Source organism: Dendrobates tinctorius, unplaced genomic scaffold, assembly GCF_039654945.1.
Source record: "Dendrobates tinctorius isolate UK_male_01 unplaced genomic scaffold, ASM3965494v1 ptg000011l, whole genome shotgun sequence".
NCBI classification, from domain to species: Eukaryota; Metazoa; Chordata; class Amphibia; order Anura; family Dendrobatidae; genus Dendrobates; species Dendrobates tinctorius.
In genome coordinates, this window is record NW_027361679.1 from 82,955,581 (window position 1) to 82,978,186 (window position 22,606).

Consider the following 22,606-nt stretch of genomic DNA (forward strand, 5'->3'; position numbering starts at 1 on the left):
GGTCTTGGCCTACAAATACTGAGGTAAAATACTGACTAAATACTGAATGTGTGCACATGGTCTAATAGAAACACGTCACCATTTCTGTATTTATCACCCACTCCTGGTCTTGGCCTGCAAATACTGAGGTAAAATACTGACCAAATACTGAATGTGTACACATGGTCTAATAGAAACACGTCACCATTTCTGTATTTATCACCCACTCCTGGTCTTGGCTTACACATACTGAGGTAAAATACTGACCAAATACTGAATGTGTGCACATGGTCTAATAGAAACACGTCACCACTTCTGTATTTATCACCCACTCCTGGTCTTGGCTTACACATACTGAGGTAAAATACTGACCAAATACTGAATGTGTGCACATGGTCTAATAGAAACACGTCACCACTTCTGTATTTATCACCATCTCCTGGTCTTGGCTTACAAATACTGAGGTAAAATACTGACCAAATACTGAATGTGTGCACATGGTCTAATAGAAACACGTCACCATTTCTGTATTTATCACCCACTCCTGGTCTTGGCTTACACATACTGAGGTAAAATACTGACCAAATACTGAATGTGTGCACATGGTCTAATAGAAACACGTCACCACTTCTGTATTTATCACCCACTCCTGGTCTTGGCCTGCAAATACTGAGGTAAAATACTGACCAAATACTGAATGTGTACACATGGTCTAATAGAAACACGTCACCATTTCTGTATTTATCACCCACTCCTGGTCTTGGCTTACACATACTGAGGTAAAATACTGACCAAATACTGAATGTGTGCACATGGTCTAATAGAAACACTTCACCACTTCTGTATTTATCACACAGTCCTGGTCTTGGCTTACAAATACTGAGGTAAAATACTGACTAAATACTGAATGTGTGCACATGGTCTAATAGAAACACGTCACCACTTCTGTATTTATCACCATCTCCTGGTCTTGGCTTACAAACACTGAGGTAAAATACTGACCAAATACTGAATGTGTGCACATGGTCTAATAGAAACACGTCACCATTTCTGTATTTATCACCCACTCCTGGTCTTGGCCTGCAAATACTGAGGTAAAATACTGACCAAATACTGAATGTGTACACATGGTCTAATAGAAACACGTCACCATTTCTGTATTTATCACCCAGTCCTGGTCTTGGCTTACACATACTGAGGTAAAATACTGACCAAATACTGAATGTGTGCACATGGTATAATAGAAACACGTCACCATTTCTGTATTTATCACCCACTCCTGGTCTTGGCCTACAAATACTGAGGTAAAACACTGACCAAATACTGAATGTGTGCACATGGTCTAAGGCCGGGGTCACACTAGCGAGGAATACGGCCGAGTGAGAGGCGCTAAAAGCACGCATTAGACACGGACAAATTATTCTCTATGGGGTCCCTCGCACCAGGCGTATATTTCTCATCCGTATTCTAGGCTCCGTGCCAATCGCAGCATGCTGCGATTGTCAGCGTACTACGGCCGTATTACGCCAATGCAAGTCTATGGGTGCGCAAAAAATACGGATTACACACGGACCACACATGTGACTTGCGAGAAATACGCACCCGGTGTCTTTTAGCAAAGCCGGCAATTCAGTGCACGATACAGTAAACTCACACTGAAAGGTTTAATAAAGAAATGAAAGAATAGATATAGACACATAGAATACATACCATATATATATATATATATATATATATATATATGCATTCTATGAGTCTATATCTATTCTTTGGTTTGTGTTATAAAACCTGTCATAGGGCTCCATTACATGTCCATTTTGCAAGGTGACGAGAAAATCTCGCCATACGGATGCCATACGGATTACATACGGATGCTTACATGCGCAAAATACGCGACCACACCTTGATTACGGATGACATACGGAGCACTGTTTAGGGGCCATTCATCTGTATTACGCATGTAAAATACTGACCGTATTTTGCGTCGGTTAGTGTGACCCCGGCCTAATAGAAACACGTCACCATTTCTGTATTTATCACCCACTCCTGGTCTTGGCCTACAAATACTGAGGTAAAATACTGACCAAATACTGAACGTATGCACATGGTCTAATAGAAACACGTCACCATTTCTGTATTATCACCCACTCCTGGTCTTGGCCTACAAATACTGAGGTAAAATACTGACTAAATACTGAATGTGTGCACATGGTCTAATAGAAACACGTCATCATTTCTGTATTAGGCCGGGGTCACACTGGCGAGGAATACGGCCGAGCGAGAGGCGCTAAAAGCACGCATTACACACGGACCAATGATTCTCTATGGGGTCCCTCGCACCAGGCGTATATTTCTCCTCAGTATCCTACGCGCTGTGCCAATCGCAGCATGCTGCGATTGTCAGCGTACTACGGCCGTAGTACGCCAATGCAAGTCTGTGGGTGCGCAAAAAATACGCATTACACACGGACCACACATGTGACTTGCGAGAAATACGCACCCGGTGTCTTTTAGAAACCCTGTCATAGGGCTCCATTATATGTCCATTTTGCAAGCCTGCGAGAAAATCTCGCCATACGGATGCCATACAGATTGCATACAGATGCTGACATGCGCAAAATACGCGACCACACCTTGATTACGGATGACATACGGAGCACTATTTAGGGGTATGTCATCCGTATTACACATGTAAAATACTGACCGTATTTTGCACAGGTTAGTGTGACTCCAGCCTTATCACCCACTCCTGGTCTTGGCCTACAAATACTGAGGTAAAATACTGACCAAATACTGAATGTGTGCACATGGTCTAACAGAAACATGTCACCATTTCTGTATTTATCACCCACTCCTGGTCTTGGCTTACAAATACTGAGGTAAAATACTGACCAAATACTGAATGTGTGCACATGGTCTAATAGAAACACGTCACCACTTCTGTATTTATCACCCACTCCTGGTCTTGGCCTACAAATACTGAGGTAAAATACTGACTAAATACTGAATGTGTGCACATGGTCTAATAGAAACACGTCACCATTTCTGTATTTATCACCCACTCCTGGTCTTGGCCTACAAATACTGAGGTAAAATACTGACCAAATACTGAATGTGTGCACATGGTCTAATAGAAACACGACACCATTTCTGTATTTATCACCCACTCCTGGTCTTGGCCTACAAATACTGAGGTAAAATACTGACCAAATACTGAACGTATGCACATGGTCTAATAGAAACACGTCACCATTTCTGTATTTATCACCCACTCCTGGTCTTGGCCTACAAATACTGACCAAATACTGAACGTATGCACATGGTCTAATAGAAACACGTCACCATTTCTGTATTTATCACCCACTCCTGGTCTTGGCCTACAAATACTGAGGTAAAATACTGACCAAATACTGAATGTGTGCACATGGTCTAATAGAAACACGTCACCACTTCTGTATTTATCACCCACTCCTGGTCTTGGCCTACAAACACTGAGGTAAAATGCTGACCAAATACTGATGTGTGAACATGGCCTAAAACATCCATTTTTGAATCCCATTCCTTAATATGGGTGGAATCTGTAGGCAAAACACCGAAAAAGAACTGACACGCTGCAGATTTAAATCTGCACGGGACAAATAAGCAGCGTGTGCCTGAGACTTCAGGATTCTCATTCACGCTGAAGGCAAAAGGAAATCCTTCAGATTTTGTGACAAATCTGCGCAGAAAAAATGCAGCAAAAGTGCAAGTGCACAGGCCCTAATGCTGATTTTTGAGAAACGTCACCCACACACCTGCATTGCAGAGAACACAACTTTGACCTGGTTGCATCCAAGCAAACAACCCAGTGCTCCAAAGAAACAGAACTAATGAGACTGGTTTTTCTACCAATAAAGCCCCTAAAACTCAGTCTGTGTTAGGCCATGTGCACATGATGCAGATATCCAGCAGATCTGCAGTGGATTTTACCGCGCAGAAACCCTGCATATCCGCATTGTGATGTACAGTAGCATGTTAGTCAATAGAAAAAAAAAACGCTGTGCAGGCGCTGCGGATTTTTCCGCGCGGTTTTCTTGTGGTTCAAAATTGGCAGCATGTCACTTCTTTTGTGCGGTTTTCCACCTGCTCCATTCTCCAAATCCGCAGGGGTAAATCCGCAGGGGAAAACCGCAAGAAAAAAGGAAGAAATCCGCAGGAAAAATGCAGGTCATATGACCTGCGGATTTCTTCAATTCTGCGTGGAAAAATCTACAGGGCTAAAAAGTACGTATGCACTTAGCCTTACATATTATTGACTGTTGTTCCTTTGCCCTATGAGCCATTTTCAAGCTGCATTTTGCACAGCGATGTCATGTGCATAAAGTGGGTGTCAAAATAAAGCAGCATATATACACAACCAAAGTGGGCACTCCGAGGTAAGCGAACACTCATAAATGCTAAAAAAGAACTATGTTTCACAGTAAATTACAGCAAACACATCAACGTATATAAAATCTAACAATACTTTATTGCATGACAAGAAAAAAACAGCAAGTGCAAAATATAAACAAAAAATATAGCTGAACATAGGGTCGTCCAATATAGACCCCACTGAGTAAAGTCCATAAACTGACATCAACAGGATAGATGACCCCCTATAATGACCACATAACCGTGTCATGAAGTTAACAAAGTGCTCGAAAACTGAATACATCATATATAAAATAAGAAAGCCTATGAAGAATTACAAGACATCCAAGTGCAACAAGATGGTAACAATCAATAATGCATCAATAACAGGTTATCAATATCAGATTGGTGGGTGTCCAACATCCAGAACCCCCTCCTGTAAACAGTGAATGAGCTGAGCAGCACAGCTCCATTCCCTATGTTGTTTCAGTTTCTGGTTACTGCAACTCAGCCCATATTCATTTCAATAGGAGCTGAACTGCAGTATTTGGGAAAAGCCACAACACAGGGAATGGAGCTGTGCTGTTCAGATGTTTTCAGCACCAGTGGTGGCTGGATGTAAACAGTGAATGAGTTGAACATTCCATGTGGGACAGTCCTGAAAATATTAAAAGGACCAATCATTTAATTTACCCTTCTAGCACTTTTTAAAGGGAACCTGTCATCCTATTTTCAGCATCTAAAACTGTCCCCGTTCGACACTGCACAAGTGCGGCTCCACGCTACACACTGCACAAGTGCGGGATTTTATCGCGGACTCGAGTGACGTCAGTGTGACCAGGGAATATCAATCAAATTGTGTAGACAGAAACGCCTGTGACTGAACTGAAATGAAGCACACCCTTATGACTAAATGAGCAGGTTAGGTATAACTATAGAAAGTGCTATATGGACATGATTACAGGGCCGATTTTAATGGAAAAAATGTTAGTGTTCTCATGCACATGTACATGCTGTGCGCTGTGCATTGTTCTAATGAGCATGCATACTCTGCATTGCTCTAATGAGCATGCATACTCTGTGCATTGCTCTAATGAGCATGCATACTCTGTGCATTGTTCTAATGAGCATGTATACTCTGTGCATTGCTCTAATGTGCATGTGCACTCTGCGTTGATCTAATGAGCATGCATTGCACTAATGCGTATGTGCACTCTGTGCACTGTTCTAATGAGCATGTGCACTCTGTGCATCTAACAGTTCTAATGCACATGCGCACTCTATGCATTGTTCTAATGAACATGCACACTGTGTGAATAGTTCTAATGCACAAGCACTCTGTGCATTGTTCTAATGCGTACGTTCACTCTGCATTGTACTACCTTTTCTAACACGCATGCGCACTCTGTGCATTGTTCTAACTGTTCTAATGCGCATGCGCACTCTGTGCACTTTTCTAATTGGTGTAATGCACATGCGCACTCTGTGCATTGTTCTAATGAGCATGCATACTCTGTGCATTGCTCTAATGGGCATGCATACTCTGTGCATTGCTCTAATGAGCATGCATACTCTGTGCATTGTTCTAATGAGCATGTATACTCTGTGCATTGCTCTAATAATAATAATCTTTATTTATATAGCGCCAACATATTCCGCAGCGCTTTACAGTTTAACAGTTTCAAAACACAAGTCATAAGTAACAACGTTAACAATACAATAATTAAAGCAAAATAAGACGACCCTGCCCGTGAGAGCTTACAATCTACAATGAGGTGAGGGAGATACAGAATACAGGTGTGTATTTACAATAGTGTATTTACAATGATGGTCCAGCCATCTTGACGGAGTGAAGGATGGATGGAGATAGTGAATGGGCTACACATGCACAGTTACACATAGAATGACTTTGATTAGTGAACGTGATAAGCCGCTCTGAACAAATGTGTTTTGAGGGAGCGCCTAAAACTATGCAAATTGGGGTTAGTCCTAATTTCTTGGGGTATAGCATTCCAGAGGATAGGAGCAGCACGGGAGAAGTCTTGGAGTCGGGAGTGGGAGGTACAGATTAGTGCAGAGGTTAGTCGAAATTCGTTTGCAGAGCGCAGCGATCGGCTAGGCCGATAGACAGAAATGAGGGAGGAGATGTAGGGGGGTGCCGCACCATGGAGAGCTTTGTGGGTGAGCACAAGTACTTTGAATTGGATCCTATAATGAATGGGCAGCCAGTGTAATGACTGACAAAGAGCGGACACGTCCGAGTACCGATTAGCCAGATGGACGACCCTGGCTGCTGCATTAAGTATGGACTGGAGAGGGGATAGTCGAGTGGCGGGGAGGCCAATTAATAGAGCGTTGCAGTAATCCAGGCGGGAGTGGATCAATGCTACAGTGAGGGTTTTTGTTGTTTCCATGGTGAGAAAAGGGCGGATTCTAGAGATGTTCTTTAGTTGTAAGGGGCAAGAGCGGGCAAGAGATTGTATATGGGATGTGAAGGAGAGATTGGCGTCAAACATAACACCCAGACAGCGCGCCTGCTGCCGGGGTGTTATTGTGGTACCACCCACGGAGAGGGAAATGTCAGATTTAGGGAGGTTAGTAGACGGCGGGAGCAGAAGTAGTTCAGTTTTGGAGAGGTTGAGTTTCAGATAGAGAGTGGACATGATATTGGAGACTGCGAACAGACAGTCACTAGCGTTCTGTAGTACAGAGGGGGTAAGGTTGGGGGAAGACGTATATAGTTGTGTGTCATCAGCATAAAGATGGTACCGAAAGCCAAATCTGCTGATGGTCTGTCCAATTGGGGCTATGTAGAGAGAGAAGAGGAGGGGGGCCAAGGACTGAGCCCTGAGGTACCCCGACAGCAAGAGGAAGAGGAGATGAAGTGGAGCCAGAGAACAAAATACTGAAGGAGCGGTCAGAGAGGTAGGAAGAGAACCAGGAGAGAGCAGTGTCCTTAATGCCTAGTGGCTGGAGCCTAGAGAGTAGGAGATGGTGGTCAACAGTATCGAAAGCTGCAGATAGGTCAAGAAGAATGAGCAGAGAGTGGTCACCATTACGTTTTGCTGTCAGAAGGTCATTGGTCACTTTGATGAGTGCAGTTTCAGTCGAATGTAGGGGGCGGAAGCTGGACTGTGAAGGGTCTAGAAGGGAGTGAGTGGAGAGGTAACGGGTAAGGCGGGAGTAAACTAGGTGCTCCAAAAGTTTATAGATGAAGGGGAGATTGGAGACTGGTCTGTAGTTGTTTGTGCAGGATGGGTCGAGAGCGGGTTTCTTTAGCAATGGAGTAACGATGGTATGTTTGAAGGAGGATGGGAAAATGCCCGAGGAGAGGGAGAGATTAAAGATTGTAGTTAGGTGGGTTGTGACGACTGGAGAGAGAGACTGGAGGAGATGTGAGGGAATGGGGTCAGTAGTGCATGTAGTCGGACGAGAAGAAGAGAGGAGTCTGGAGACTTCTTCTTCTGTGATGGGATCAAATGTGGAAAGTGAGCCAGGGGAGATGCAGGAAGGGATGGGAGTCACAGCACTTGGTGGTTGGGAGCAGATTTACTGACCGATATTATCTATTTTTTCTGTAAAGTGGGAGGCCAGGTCATCAGCACAAATGACTGTGATAGGGGCTTGTGCTTTTGGCCTGAGGAGGGAGTGAAAAGTGTCAAAAAGTTTCTTGGGGTTGTTGGCTAGTGAGGAGATCAGGGTGGTGAAGTAGGTCTGTTTGGCCAGGTGAAGGGCAGCGTTATAGGTTCTTAACATAAATTTGAAGTGGATGAAGTCTTCTGGTGTGCGGGTTTTTCTCCATAGGCGTTCAGCACTCCTAGAGCATCGCTGGAGAAGTTGAGTTTGCGATGTGAGCCAGGGCTGTTTTACTTTGTGCTTAGAGGTTCTGAGGGTGAGGGGAGCTACTTGGCCAAGGGTGCTTCTAAGAGTATCATTGTAGTGATGAACAGCCAGATTAGGACAGGAAAAAGAGGAGACTGGGGACAGTGATGAGTGTAGGGAGTCTGAAAGTGTCTGAGGGTTAATGGCTTGTAGATTTCTGACTGTATGGTAGGTAGGAGTGAGCTGGGGTGGGCGAGGATTTGTGAGCGTGAAGGAGAGAATGTTGTGGTCAGCAAGTGGAAGCGGTGAGTTATTTAGGTGGGAGATTGAGCAGAGCCGGCCGAAGACCAGATCAAGGGTGTTACAGTCCTTGTGTGTCTCAGAGGTTGAAAGCTGCGAGAGGCCTAAAGAGGTGGTTAGTGATAGAAGCTGGGATGCAGATGTGGAAGTAGGGCTGTTAATGGGGATGTTGAAGTCTCCCAGGATAAGGGTTGGAAGTTCTGAGGACATGAAGTGCGGCAGCCAGGCTGAAAAGTGGTCAAGGAAGTGGGTGGGTGAGCCTGGGGGCCGGTATATGACCGCTACTCTGAGGGAGAGGGGACAGAAGAGCCTGATGGTGTGGACCTCAAAAGAAGGGAATAAGAGTGATGGAACTGGGGGGATGACCTGGAAAGTGCATTGTGGTGCTCTAATGCGCATGTGCACTCTGTGCATTGCTCTAATGCCCATGTGCACTCTGTGCGTTGTTCTAATGAGAATGCATTGCTCTAATGCGTATGTGCACTCTGTGCACTGTTCTAATGAGCATGTGCACTCTGTGCATCTAACAGTTCTAATGCGCATGCGTACTCTGTGCATTGTTCTAATGTACATGCACAATCTGTGCATTGTTCTAATGCACATGCATACTCTGTGCATTGTTCTAATGCACATGCACACTCTGTGCATTGTTCTAATGCATATGCACACTCTGTGCATTGTTCTCACTGTTCTAATGCACATGTGCACTCTGTGCATTGTTCTAACTGTTCTAATGTGTATGTTCACTCTGTGCATTGTGTAAGGTAGCGCTGTCATTTGGGTAGGGGATACTCGCTTAGCAGCCAAATAATCACATCCGGCACGGGTTTTCCATAAAACAATCAAAGTCCATGCGGTTTATTTAGGCATCATAAACCATGGCTAGCAACATAAAGTTCATATTAACAACATAGCGTCCATGACAGCGCTTCACTCTGTTATCCCTTTGGTCACACAGGTTGTGCCATGTCCAGCACACAGACTCTCTTAGCCTCACAGTTATATCCCCTCTCTGGGTTTACCTCATGGCTGCTTCACCACGCTGCAGACGTCCATTCCCTCCAGGGAACTATCAGGCACGTGCAGCCATTAACACAGCGTTCACTTGCTGTCAGGAAGACAGCCCCATCTCTCTCAGACAGGACCTTCCAAAACGGACCAACCAGGTCCCAGCATTCACTCATGTGACCTACCCTGGCCACCTTATATGGTCTGTAGCCACGCCCACCGGGTCACATGGCTATGACCTCATCACAGGTCCTTCAACCACTCATACACACTTTATAATAGCGTTCTTAAACACACACCCCTGGGTGGGTTTGTAGGTAACTAGTCCTGCCCGTATCACCAGCTACCTGGAGACTTCTCCCTGACACATTGGAATGAAAGATCAGCTCTGCTAATCAGCACATAAGCAAGCCTCCATCCCAAGGCCACCCACCTTGAGATACATAACGATCCTTTAGCACCCTGCCCCTGTTACCACTCTGGACAAGGCTATCCGTTCATCCTGGGACACCCACACAGCGCCCCCTAGCGGACACAGTGGTCACTACCCCACAATTGTTATAATTGTTCTAATGTGCATGGTCACTCTGTGCATTGTTCTAATGAGCAAGCCCCTAGTCCAATCTTTACACAGTGCTCTCTCTGCTATAAACAGCATGAACTTATGATCTCGGAGAAAATAGGAATAAAGCAAAATAGTCGCTCTACTTGCTGGTCCTTAGCTTTACCCTATTAAAGCAGGGTTCAATGTCACTCCACTGCACGACTATCAATTTTCTAAAGTGTGCGCACTGCCCTACTCCGCATGGTCTCGATGAGAACAGTGTTTTAAAGATTGAGAGTAATGCAGACTGAAGTGCAGTAACACTTGCATTAATAAAGTAAAACTAATGCCTCCTCAGCTGCACGACAATTCTCCTTTATTCCCGCATTGATAACAAGGGGTATAACATCACTGAAACTATGCAACATTATAATGAGGACAGGTCTGCATGCTAGCGATAGGCTAATGACCTTTGCTGAAAATAGGAGGATAGACCCAAATATGGAAACATAAAGAGATATCAAACACTATAACAAAAGCATGTCAAAGACACCGCTATATAAATCAGACTTAAGGGGTTGTTCTCAGGTTTAATCTTCAGGAGCCGACTGGTTCTCTGCCTCCTGGCTTCCGGTTTGCATCGTCCACCATGCTTCTAGACAGTAGTATGTTGGTGGTAGGTAGCCTAGACAATCAGCATTCAACAAGAATATTAAAAATCCCTCAATTCTTGCGAATGGAGATATTTAATATTAAAATTGCAAAGTTGCTTGTTTTTTCCAGGCAGTTTATCCATTATTGATATTGAAATAACCCCTTTTAATGCAACCCATTGAAGAAAAAAATGAAACAGGCCTGGCCACGTTATGGACGTTTGTATGCAAATTACAGCTATGAAAACAATAAATTATACTAGATGAGAACTGAAGTGTTCTATGTCCTGTGTGATTAAAGCTAATATGAACTAGAGATGCAAATGACCATTTAACCAAAATCCCCAATCTCAAGAGGCAGAAAGAATATAGTAAAAATAGGACAATCTAATTTACAAATTTATTTTATTTTTATACTCAAAAATTAAGTTACTCAAATAAAAAAAAATAAAATAAAGATATTGTATTATTTAATCTCTGTCCATACTTATTCTGTCAGATTTCAAGTGGTCTTTCATGGCATCAGTAGCATAGCATGATGTGCTATATTATTCAGTAAAACAACTGCTAAAGCAAAAACATTAAAGCATTTTTTTTATTAAGCCCCTAAATGTTGGTATACATTATTTTTTTTAACTTTTTAGAAGAGTGCAATAAACTGTATTTTTTAGGCTTTTAACATGGAAGGCTTTGGCTATGAATACCTCTATATGCCAAGAGATTGTGAAATCCAATATATACCCTCAATAAGTTTTCCACGTATCATATCCTCTACAATATGGGCATAATCGCTCTCATTTAATCCATGAGTTCGGACAGTAAAAATACAAAGCACTAGAAAAAATATTTGACTCATACTGACCCTTGAAAGAGAACTCTGGTGTTTTTTTCTCGCCCTCTTTGTTAGCAATCAGTGACGTGTGTGAAGTGCATACATTGGAATATTTACCCATCGCTGCCATTTCCAGCGTAGCTCCAGTCCTCTCCTCCATCATGTGACCATAGCTCTGTTTTGCCAGCTAACGAAGCGGACCATTACTTCCTTTTTTAATGAAAGTCTACGAGAGTCTTGTCCTGAGTACACTTACATTGAGAAAGTGACTTCAAGGCCTCACAGGAGATGGTCGGTAACCTGGCGGGTCACAATTGTCATCACATTATTCAGAAGAAGACTGGAGCTGCGCTGGAAACGGCTGAAGACAGTAACAGGTTAATAATTTAATGCACTCACTACTGATTACTAACAAAGAGGTCAATAAAAAAAACGCCGAAGTGTTCCTTTTAGTATTGACAGTAAATACATGAACTTTCATATCTTCAGGTCTCCGTTACATTGGAGCACTTACCTCCCTCCATATCCTCAGTCCAGTTTCGACTGCTCCCGGTTGGAGAAGACGGAGATGTATAGAACTCCCCTCCAGGGCTTGTGTCCACATCATCCTCTAGAGACCCAGATTTGTGTCTCTTGCTCCTTTCAAAAGAACAGTAACAACAGATTGATGAAAGCATATGGCCGACTTCACCGTGTCATCCTAAAATAAGTAACTTTAATCTCTAAAACTTGATAATCACTCTTACTTACTGTCAAAGGTGACATGATTTCTGCCTCCTTAAAGGGAATCTGTCACCCCATTTTTGGCCTATCAGCTGCCGGCACTGCCATCAGGGGCTTATCTATCTACAGCATTCTGTAATGCTGTAGATAAGCCCCCGATGTAACCTGAAAGATAAGAAAAATGAGTTATATTATACTCACCGGGGGGCGGACCGGTCTTGGTCCAATGGGTGTGGCGGTCCAGCACCTCCCATCTTCTAACAGTGACGTCCTCTTCTTTGCTGCCTCTCGTGGCTCCTGCGCAGGAAAGAGGTGAATACTGCAGTGTGCAGGCGCCGGACCTCTCCCGATGCCTGCGCACTGCAGGACTCTGCTCTGTCCTCAATAGGGCAGAGCAGTGCACCTCCGTAGGAGCCACGACAGGCAGCAAAGAAGAGGATGTCACCGTTAGAAGATGGGAGGCTCCGGACCGGACCCGGACCGTCCCTGGTTGAGTATAATCTAACTCATTTTTCTTGTCTTTCAGGTTACATCGGGGGCTTATCTACAGCATTACAGAATGCTGTAGATAAGCCCCTGATGGCGGTGGGCACAGCTGATACTCGAAAATGGGGTGACAGATTCTCTTTAAATGAGTTGTTCAGTCTTAGGCTACAAGTCTGCTGTTAATCTATGTGACTGCAGACTTGTGGATCCTAACATTGCACACTGCATGTTGTGAGCATTCTCTGGTGCCCGCGCTAAGAGCAATAGGTGCGTAACCACACACTGTATGTGATTTGAATACATGCAGTCATGTGCCGACTAGATGGGGGCAGCCTTACTCAATGCCAGTGTATTAAGCGGGGCCGAACACAGTCTAGTCGGAATGCGACTGGAAGTATGCAAATCACAAACTTGCCGTCACATGACCGCCCCTTCTCAGCGTCGCCACGGGAGAATCCTCACAGCGCTCAGTGCACATGATGTGAGGATTTGTAAGTCTTCAGTCACTTAGAGTGATTGCAAAGTTGTATCCCAAGGCTGGACAACCCCTTTAACAAAACACTGAAGATTGAGCGCAGTATGATGTAGAGACAGAGCCTGATTCCAGAGATGTGACACTTAATGGGTTTCTTAGTGTAGTTTTGATACAATCACTGGTTTATCAGGAACAGATTCTCAATAGAGGATTAGTAAATCTGCTGCTGGACAGTCCTCCATATTCATGGTCTCTGTATAACCCCATCCACACCACTGATTGGCAGCTTTCGGCATACACTGTGACTATGCAGAAAGCTGCCAATCAGTGGTGTGGGCGGGGTTACACAGAGCTCAGCATTCAGATAATTGGTAGATTTGCAACAGATAAAGAGGTGATTTTATCATTACGACAGCAAGAAGCTCAGTAAGTGATACATTGTTGGAATTAGAGTCTCTACTCCTACATGATGCTACTCTCAGATGGGACAGCAAAAACCCGATGGCAGATTCCCTTTAATTGTCCTTCGGCTAATTTACCTAGGTTTGCACCACTAGATTATTGTTATTTAATTACAGACTAGCATAGGACAAGTATTTAGCAAATATTGTCAAATCATCAGAGCTTTTCAGGTAAAGTTCAAGTACAATCTCATAAAAATACTTCTTCAGGGCTTATAAACACGGCTGTAGTACAGCTTCGATCAGAGCTGCCAACGTGGTACTACTGTCACTACTGTACCCTCATAAGCCTCTGATATGCTATGGAAACAGAGAAAAGGAGGGCATGTCCTTATGCATGCTGGTATCACACTAGAATATGACTTGTATGGCGGTACACTGAGGCCGGGAGCTCCATACAGGCTCTCCTGTGCATAACAGCAAGCTTTCATTTGCATGAGTCATATAAAATGCATATTATTTATATGTGTCATCAATTTAACTACAGTATATGCTTTATATACTCAACATTGAATTATAAACACCAAGGAGGGAAAAGTCAATGTATTATTTAACTCACAGGATCAATAGACAAGTTAAGGATATGCAAATAATGAAAAAATTAGAAAAAAAACTGTTCAGAATATCCTGATTTATTCAGTATTGAATATGAGAACTACACACAGAAATACACATACTTACACGCTTTGGCTGCTATCAATGAGTGGCATCATTACAAAGAGAGATGCCAGCAGCAGATCTTGATGATTTGCGTGCCCAAGTGCACTCAGTGTGGGAGAACATTCTTCAGACAACCATTAATAACCTCACCGATAGCATAAGTGCAGAGATTTCTGTGTGTGGTGCTAATACTCAACACTAAATAAATCAAGATGTTTTTAAACATTTTTGTTTCCATTTTTTCATCATTTTCATATCATTAATATTCCTATCTATCCTGTGATTTCCATAATTCCACAACTTCTCTTTCTTGGTGTTGCGTTTTTAATGTTGAGTCCATATAGGTTAAAAACAAGATTAAACATTAATAAGGTGGAAAATGTCAATTTACTCTTCCTTCTCACAAATCTCAGACGTAGACATCGCTGCAAGACAACTGAGTGCAGCAAGAGCCGTCCCTCACTGCATTGTCCACTAAGGCTTCGTGTCCAGATATTCTTTGAAGATTGGAGTACCGGATTCTTCTCTCTATATTTACTACGCGGTGAGACACCATCCATGTACTTAGGAGTGCCATATTTACCTATTATATGACTAAAGGCCCCTATTCACATTGGACTAATGTTGGTCAAACCCACCAATATTAATGGTTTTGTCCGACAGTCTGATATTTATGATGGACCCCAACTACTCATTGTCGGGGTAGTTGTTGATGGGGCATATCAGATTTCAGACTACAGATCTCTTTGTTCTCCTGGAGATAAGTTGTCACCAGACATGATGGCTTTCTCATAGAGAACACAGGAGCACTCGGCCGTGTAAGCGCTGCTGTGTACGGGAGAACTGGTTGAGAGGGCTGGTAGCCAAATGACCGGCCAAAGCATCGTTTGTGTGAGGCCAGCTTAAGTAGGTTAAGAAAGAGAAGATATTAAAATCAATAAAATAAATATTTTGCATCAAGACAGTAAATTGTGCTCATGTGCTATATGATGGCATTTGATCATTTGATCCTATATTGATTTGCATGTTAAACCATACAGACAAGAGGACGTACCCGCTTGAAGACGTGCTAGGGAGGGTCCTTCTCATCCCAGTTCCGACAGGGTTTAAATCATATGCCAGGTGTCCCTGTAGCTCTCCCAGAGAGAAATTGGGTCCTGATCCAGACACAACTGGGGCTGTAAAGTACAAATGACATGCAATGAAATGTATGATTCCATTCATTTACTATAACGCAAGGAATTTTACAAAATAACGTCAAAACAACGTCACATTAAATATCCAATAAAACCAATTCGGTGCCAGAAAAACTGCCTAAAGAGTAACATTAACCACAGATTTGCCTATATGACATAGTGATTTCTATATATTGCATTTTGCCAGTAATTGTAGGTTATCTCCAGGTATTGTAGAATGGGTCAAATCAACATTTACTTCTATAAGAATGGATTTCTGGATTTCCATTACAGTGCCAAATATCCACCCATAATAGTCACCCAGTGATAGAAAAGAGCGCCAATACAAGTAGAATGACAACACAAATAGTACAAATACAATGCCCCTTCTTCAGTAATATGCATTCCCTCGGATAAACGACTGAGTACTCACTTCTAGATACTTGAATCAACTCCGTCACGCTGAAAACACCAGAAGTGACAAAACTCTCTTGGAAATCCGTCAAGTCTGCGGAGACAAAAAAAAAAAGCGGTGACATGACTTGGAGGTGAAGAATACATGTGGATGGATGCGCTTACCAGAAGTATTCACTTCTATCACAAGGGCCTGGGAGTTACAAGGCAGAACCTCATCGCTTACTTACCCAAATTGATCGGTTTAGTGTCCTCCAGGTCTGAGCCAATGGCTGTGCGGGGGCTGCTGTCCTGTTCTGAATCTGCAGCAAAAAGATACTTTAAGTGAGTCAAATATTCCCACTAAGAACAGCAATAATCCATCTACTAGTATATTATCACATTTACTTTCTAAAAATTGTGCATTGCTGAAAGTTACTCCATAAATGATCATTTCCTCCTCTAAAAAAAACTTTCATGGCCTACAAGAATTTCAGAGCAAGTATTTCACTGTTAACTGATACAAGTGTATATCATGCCATCACAAGGAGAGGCACGGCTCATAAAAGTATATATTAAAACAGGCAATGCAAATTCATAAATAACATAAAATCGGAAAAGTCAGTCCAGGAAAAGATGACTAGATGAACTTCTGCGCTGATAAGTATAAAGTGGATTTTTAGTGGAAAAAATTATTTCTGCGGTAAAACGAAAATAAACTTAACATTGCAAATACATTGCCTTATGGATATGTGGCCACAGGACACAAGTACCAATGTTGTGCATGAGACTTATAAAATCCAGCATGTCCAGGTATTCTGCAGATTTACCACAGATTTCACGCTTTGCAATGGAAAAGTTGAAATGCATGGGTTAATTGTATTATTGTACTAAATGAAATGCTGTTGCATATTTCACTACAGGAGGTCTACAAGGAGAAAGCACCTTGCAGATGTACTGTAAGATATATATCTATTGATATACACATATAGCAATAGGATATGTTATTAAAAGCTCAAACCAATGATTAGGAGCAGCACTGTTACAATAAACCCGACTCCCTGTCAATGCTTTGGATATCTCGTGAACGATAATGATGGTGGTGACAGACATCATCAATTGTCTCGAGTTTTCTATTTAAAGTCATAAAATAGGAATCGCAGCAAGTTGTTCTAATAAACAAGTTATAAAAATGCTTTCAAATTCTACCAGGATTTCAAAGCAACTGCTAGAATTGTTCTTTATTCTTCAGCTATGATGTATTGTACAGCTGTGACGTGACACGTTGTTCAGCTGTGAGCGATTGTACATTTGTGATGCAACTCTTTTTATAGCTGTGAGGTATCGTACAACTGACGTTACACGTTGTACAGCTGTGAGGTATCGTACATCTGTGACGTTACACGTTGCACAGCTGTGAGGTATCGTACATCTGTGACGTTACACGTTGTACAGCTGTGAGGTATCGTACATCTGTGACGTTACACGTTGTACAGCTGTGAGGTATCGTACATCTGTGACGTTACACGTTGTACAACTGTGAGGTATCGTACATCTGTGACGTTACACATTGTACAGCTGTGAGGTATCGTACATCTGTGACGTTACACGTTGTACAACTGTGAGGTATCGTACATCTGTGACGTTACATGTTGTATAGCTGTGAGCTATCACACATGTGACATGACAAATTGTGTAGCTGTGAGCTACAGTACATCTGTGAAGTGAGACATTGTATAGCTGTGAGTTTATCATACATCTGTGATATAACACATTGTATAGCTGTGAGTTTATTATACATCTGTGACGTGTCACATTCAGCTGTGACCTATCCTCTGTCTGTGACGTGACATGTACAGCTGTGAGGTATCGTACATCTGTAACATTACACGTAGTACAGCTGTGAGGCATCGTACATCTGTAACATTACACATAGTACAGCTGTGAGGCATCATACATCTGTGACGTTACACGTTGTACAGCTGTGAGGTATCGTACATGTGACGTTACACGTTGTACAGCTGTGAGGTATCGTACAGTTGTGGCCAAAAGTATTGCCACCCCTGCAATTCTGTCAGATAATACTCAGTTTCTTCCTGAAAATGATTGCAGACACAAATTCTTTGGTATTATTATCTTCATTTAATTTGTCTTAAATGAAAAAACACAAAAAGAATTGTCCTAAAGCCAAATTGGATATAATTCCACACCAAATATAAAAAAGAAGGTGGACAAAAGCATTGGCACTGTTCGAAAAATCATGTGATGATTCTCTAATTTGTGTAATTAACAGCACCTGTAACTTACCTGTGGCACCTAACAGGTGTTGGCAATAACTAAATCATACTTGCAGCCAGTTGACATGGATTAATGTTGACTCAACCTCTGTCCTGTGTCCTTGTGTGTACCACATTGAGCATGGAGAAAAGAAAGAAGACCAAAGAACTGTCTGAGGACTTGAGAAACCAAATTGTGAGGAAGCATGAGCAACCTCAAGGCTACAAGTCCATCTCCAAAGACCTGAATGTTCCTGTGTCTACCGTGCGCAGTGTCATCAAGAAGTTTAAAGCCCATGGCACTGTGGCTAACCTCCCTAGATGTGGACGGAAAAGAAAAATTGGCAAGGGATTTCAACGCAAGATTGCGCGGATGTTGGATAAAGAACCTCGACTAACATCCAAAAAAGTTCAAGCTGCCCTGCAGTCCGAGGGTACAACAGTGTCAACCCGTACTATCCGTCGGCGTCTGAATGAAAAGGGACTGTATGGTAGGAGACCCAGGAAGACCCCACTTCTTACCCCGAGACATAAAAAAGCCAGGCTGGAGTTTGCCAAAACTTACCTGAAAAAGCCTAAAAAGTTTTGGAAGAATGTTCTCTGGTCAGATGAGACAAAAGTAGAGCTTTTTGGGCAAAGGCATCAACATAGAGTTTACAGGAGAAAAAAAGAGGCATTCAAAGAAAAGAACACGGTCCCTACAGTCAAACATGGCGGAGGTTCCCTGATGTTTTGGGGTTGCTTTGCTGCCTCTGGAACTGGACTGCTTGACCGTGTGCATGGCATTATGAAGTCTGAAGACTACCAACTAATTTTGCAGCATAATGTAGAGCCCAGTGTGAGAAAGCTGGGTCTCCCTCAGAGGTCATGGGTCTTCCAGCAGGCCAATGACCCAAAACACACTTCAAAAAGCACTAGAAAATGGTTTGAGAGAAAGCACTGGAGACTTCTAAGGTGGCCAGCAATGAGTCCAGACCTGAATCCCATAGAACACCTGTGGAGAGATCTAAAAATGGCAGTTTGGAGAAGGCACCCTTCTAATATCAGGGACCTGGAGTAGTTTGCCAAAGAAGAATGGTCTAAAATTACAGCAGAGCATTGTAAGAAACTCATTGATGGTTACCGGAAGGGGTTGGTTGCAGTTATTTTGGCTAAAGCTTGTGCAACCAAGTATTAAGCTGAGGGTGCCAATACTTTTGTCTGGCCCAGTTTTGGGGTTTTGTGTGAAATGATCAATGTTTTGCTTTTTGCTTCATTCTCTTTTGTGTTTTTTCATTTAAGACAAATTAAATGAAGATAATAATACCAAAGAATTTGTGTTTGCAATCATTTTCAGGAAGAAACTGAGTATTATCTGACAGAATTGCAGGGGTGTCAATACTTTTGGCCACAACTGTATCATATGAAAGTGACGTGACATGAACAGTTGTGACCTATCATACGTCTGTGACATAACACGTTCAGTTGTGTGACCTATCATATGTCTGTGATGTGACACGTTATTCCTCTATGAACTATCATACATCTTTGACATGATTTCAATGTAATGAAAATCTGATGTCATTTCATGGAAGTTAAAAAATGATACCTGCATCGTAGTAAATAATACAGACACAGTATGACAGTAACAGCGCTGAGTAACAGCACGGTAATAGTGAAAGAACACACCAAACACAGAGCCAAAACATGTAACTGTATTTACAAAGTGGTTAAATATGTATGGCATCGAGAGGAAACACTAAGTCTGGATATGAATCTGGATTTAAAGCCTTGGACTGGTCCACAGGTTAGGCAAGGATCACACATGCAAGAAACTTGGCCGACTCTCGCACGTCAATACCCGTCAATGCCACCGGCACTCGGGAGCGAAGTGTGTGGCTCCATGTATTGCTATGTGGCCGCACTCTCTGCTCCCAAGTGCCGGGTATTAAGATGCGAGATTCGTCTGAGTTTCTCTCAAGTGAGATCCCGGCCTCAAGAGGAGAATCCTCCGGTGGGTCCTTGTGCAATATTGGACCACCACCCTCTTATATGAGCAGCACTTGGCGCTATACACTAGAATCACTATAGACAAAGGCAGCATCTTACTCATTTACCTGTCTACCCAGTTCATTGTGATAGAAATTTGTGATTGAGGATAATGTCACATTTGTATGTAGCTGAAAGTGGGGCCCTGGAGTTGGTTACTGGTGGGCCCTTGGCACCCTACTGTGACACTGTGTATGAATGCCAGCGAATGACGCTTAGGCTATGTGCACACGTAGCAGAAAATTTCTGCTGAAAAACCTGACTCCCTTCCCAGAAACCGCGTGTTTGTTTTCTGCGCGGTTTTTATGCGTTTTTTTTGCGCGTTTTCAAGACGCATAGAAATAGCCAGAAACGCGGAAAAATCCGCTAAATTAATGAGCATACTGTGTTTTTTACCGCGAAGCGGTTTTTTCGCGGTATAAAAAAGCATCAGTATGCACAAAAAGTGCAAAATTCATAGAAATGAATGGGAAGCTTATTTTTAGCGGTTTTATTGGAAATCCGCTAACAATACCGCTAAAAAAACGCTGTGTGTGAGCACAGCCTTATAATGAAATGACGCTCAAGGCCGCTGAGCATGGAAGTTGTAGATTGTGCGGCACTGCCAGGACGTGTGCTCTCTACCATTGTCCACACTTTATCTCCATCTGCTCTGCTTTCATTACTGAGCTTCTCACTTCCAGTATGGAAGCTGTGTATGAAGACATCCTTTTAGTTTGTTGGGTGCCACGGTGTGCTAGGGCAAACAGTCTATGTATATGCATGCACCATATGGTCGTTGTTTAGGGTGCTATGAGTGTATAGTTGATGCTTGCTGCACAGCTAATGACAGAATATACTATTATTTTTAACTATTTGTTTCTTGAAAAAATAAAATCCAAGCATAAAATCCATAGATAATATTTATATATGATAGCATACTATCTATTGAAGTGGTGTGTATGAGGGGAGAGGTGTGCTGTGTATGGGGGTGTGCTGAGTGCGCAGTGCGGGGGGATGTTCTGCTCCTCTGCAGGGAGGACAGATGTGAAGATCTTGCTGCTTGGGAGTGAGAAGTGCTGAGCTCAGCGTCTGCAGGAGCTCGATATTAATAGAGAGACGCAGAAACGGGGGAGGGCTACCCACTGATGTTGGCACGTACCACATGGGCGAAGGGGGACTGGGGAGACCCTAGCACTAAGAACAACTACTTGTCATTTTCTTACTGACTGCGACAATGAATGGGGAGGAAAGTGTTGCAATGTAAGCTATACTGAAGAGAGATGGCACACACTACTACAAGTATTACTGAAAGGTATACACCTTCATCTACATGTGTTTCCTCACACACATTCTGTACAGTCAGCAAATGTCCATACTGGAAGTGAGAAGCTCAGTAATGAAAGCAGAGCAGATGGAGATAAAGTGTGGACAATGGTAGAGAGCACACGTCCTGGCAGTGCCGCACAATCTACAACTTACATGCTCAGCGGCCTTGAGCGTCATTTCATTATAAGCGTCATTCGCTGGCATTCATACACAGTGTCAGAGTAGGGTGCCAAGGGCCCACCAGTAACCACCTCCAGGGCCCCACTTTCAGCTACATACAAATGTGACATTATCCTCAATCACAATATTCTATCACAATGAACTGGGTAAACTGGTAAATGAATAAGATGCTGCCTTTGTCTATAGTGATTCTAGCGTATAGCGCCAAGTGCTGCTCATATAAGAGGGTGGTGGTCCAATATTGCACAAGGACCCACCGGAGGATTCTCCTCTTGAGGCCGGGATCTCACATGAGAGAAACTCAGACGAATCTCGCATCTTAATACCCGACACTGCCGCCGGCACTCGGGAGCGAAATGTGTGGCTCCATGTATTGCTATGTGGCCGCACTCTCTCTAAGTGGCATTTTTTTTTGCGTACGCTATTGTATTATTTGGCCCAATAATTCTAAGGACATATATTTGCTGTGAGCTATCACACTTCTGTGACATGACATGTCCTACAGCTGAACGCGTAACGTCACAGTTCTATGATAGCGCACAGCTGAACGTGACACGTCACAGATGTACGATAAACTCACAGCTATACGTGTCACGTCACAGATGTATGATAAATCACAGCTATACATTATGTCACATCACAGATTTATGGTAAATTCACAGTTATAGAACGTATTGCCACAGATGTACGATAAACTCACAGCTATGCAACATGTCAAGTCACAGATGTACAATAAACTCACAGCTATACAACGTGTCATGTCACAGATGTACAATAAACTCACAGCTATGCAACATGTCACGTCACAGATGTACAATAAACTCACTGCTATACAATGTGTGACATCACAGATACACGATAAACTCACAGCTATACAACGTATAACGTCACAGGGGTGAACTACACAGGGGTGA

The 22,606-nt window shown here is 42.9% G+C and overlaps 1 protein-coding gene and 1 long non-coding RNA gene across 4 annotated transcripts in view; one reads left to right on the top strand and one right to left on the bottom strand.

The window, feature by feature from the left end:
* The window catches only part of NFIC (nuclear factor I C), a 170,184-nt gene that overhangs the window by 83,188 nt on the left and 64,390 nt on the right, over positions 1 to 22,606 (bottom strand). For all 3 annotated transcript variants that reach the window (XM_073543941.1, XM_073543951.1, XM_073543934.1), the window contains exons 3-6: positions 16,152 to 16,223; positions 15,941 to 16,015; positions 15,387 to 15,510; positions 12,042 to 12,166 (exon numbers count right to left, since the gene is read on the bottom strand). In XM_073543941.1, coding sequence (XP_073400042.1) covers positions 12,042 to 12,166; positions 15,387 to 15,510; positions 15,941 to 16,015; positions 16,152 to 16,223 — 396 coding nt within the window. The remainder of the gene's footprint in view (positions 1 to 12,041; positions 12,167 to 15,386; positions 15,511 to 15,940; positions 16,016 to 16,151; positions 16,224 to 22,606) is intronic.
* Positions 5,130 to 22,606, top strand: part of LOC141048422 (uncharacterized) — a 33,866-nt gene continuing 16,389 nt past the window's right edge. The window contains exons 1-2 of the long non-coding RNA XR_012220049.1: positions 5,130 to 5,289; positions 14,746 to 14,876. This is a non-coding gene — a long non-coding RNA (uncharacterized lncRNA). The remainder of the gene's footprint in view (positions 5,290 to 14,745; positions 14,877 to 22,606) is intronic.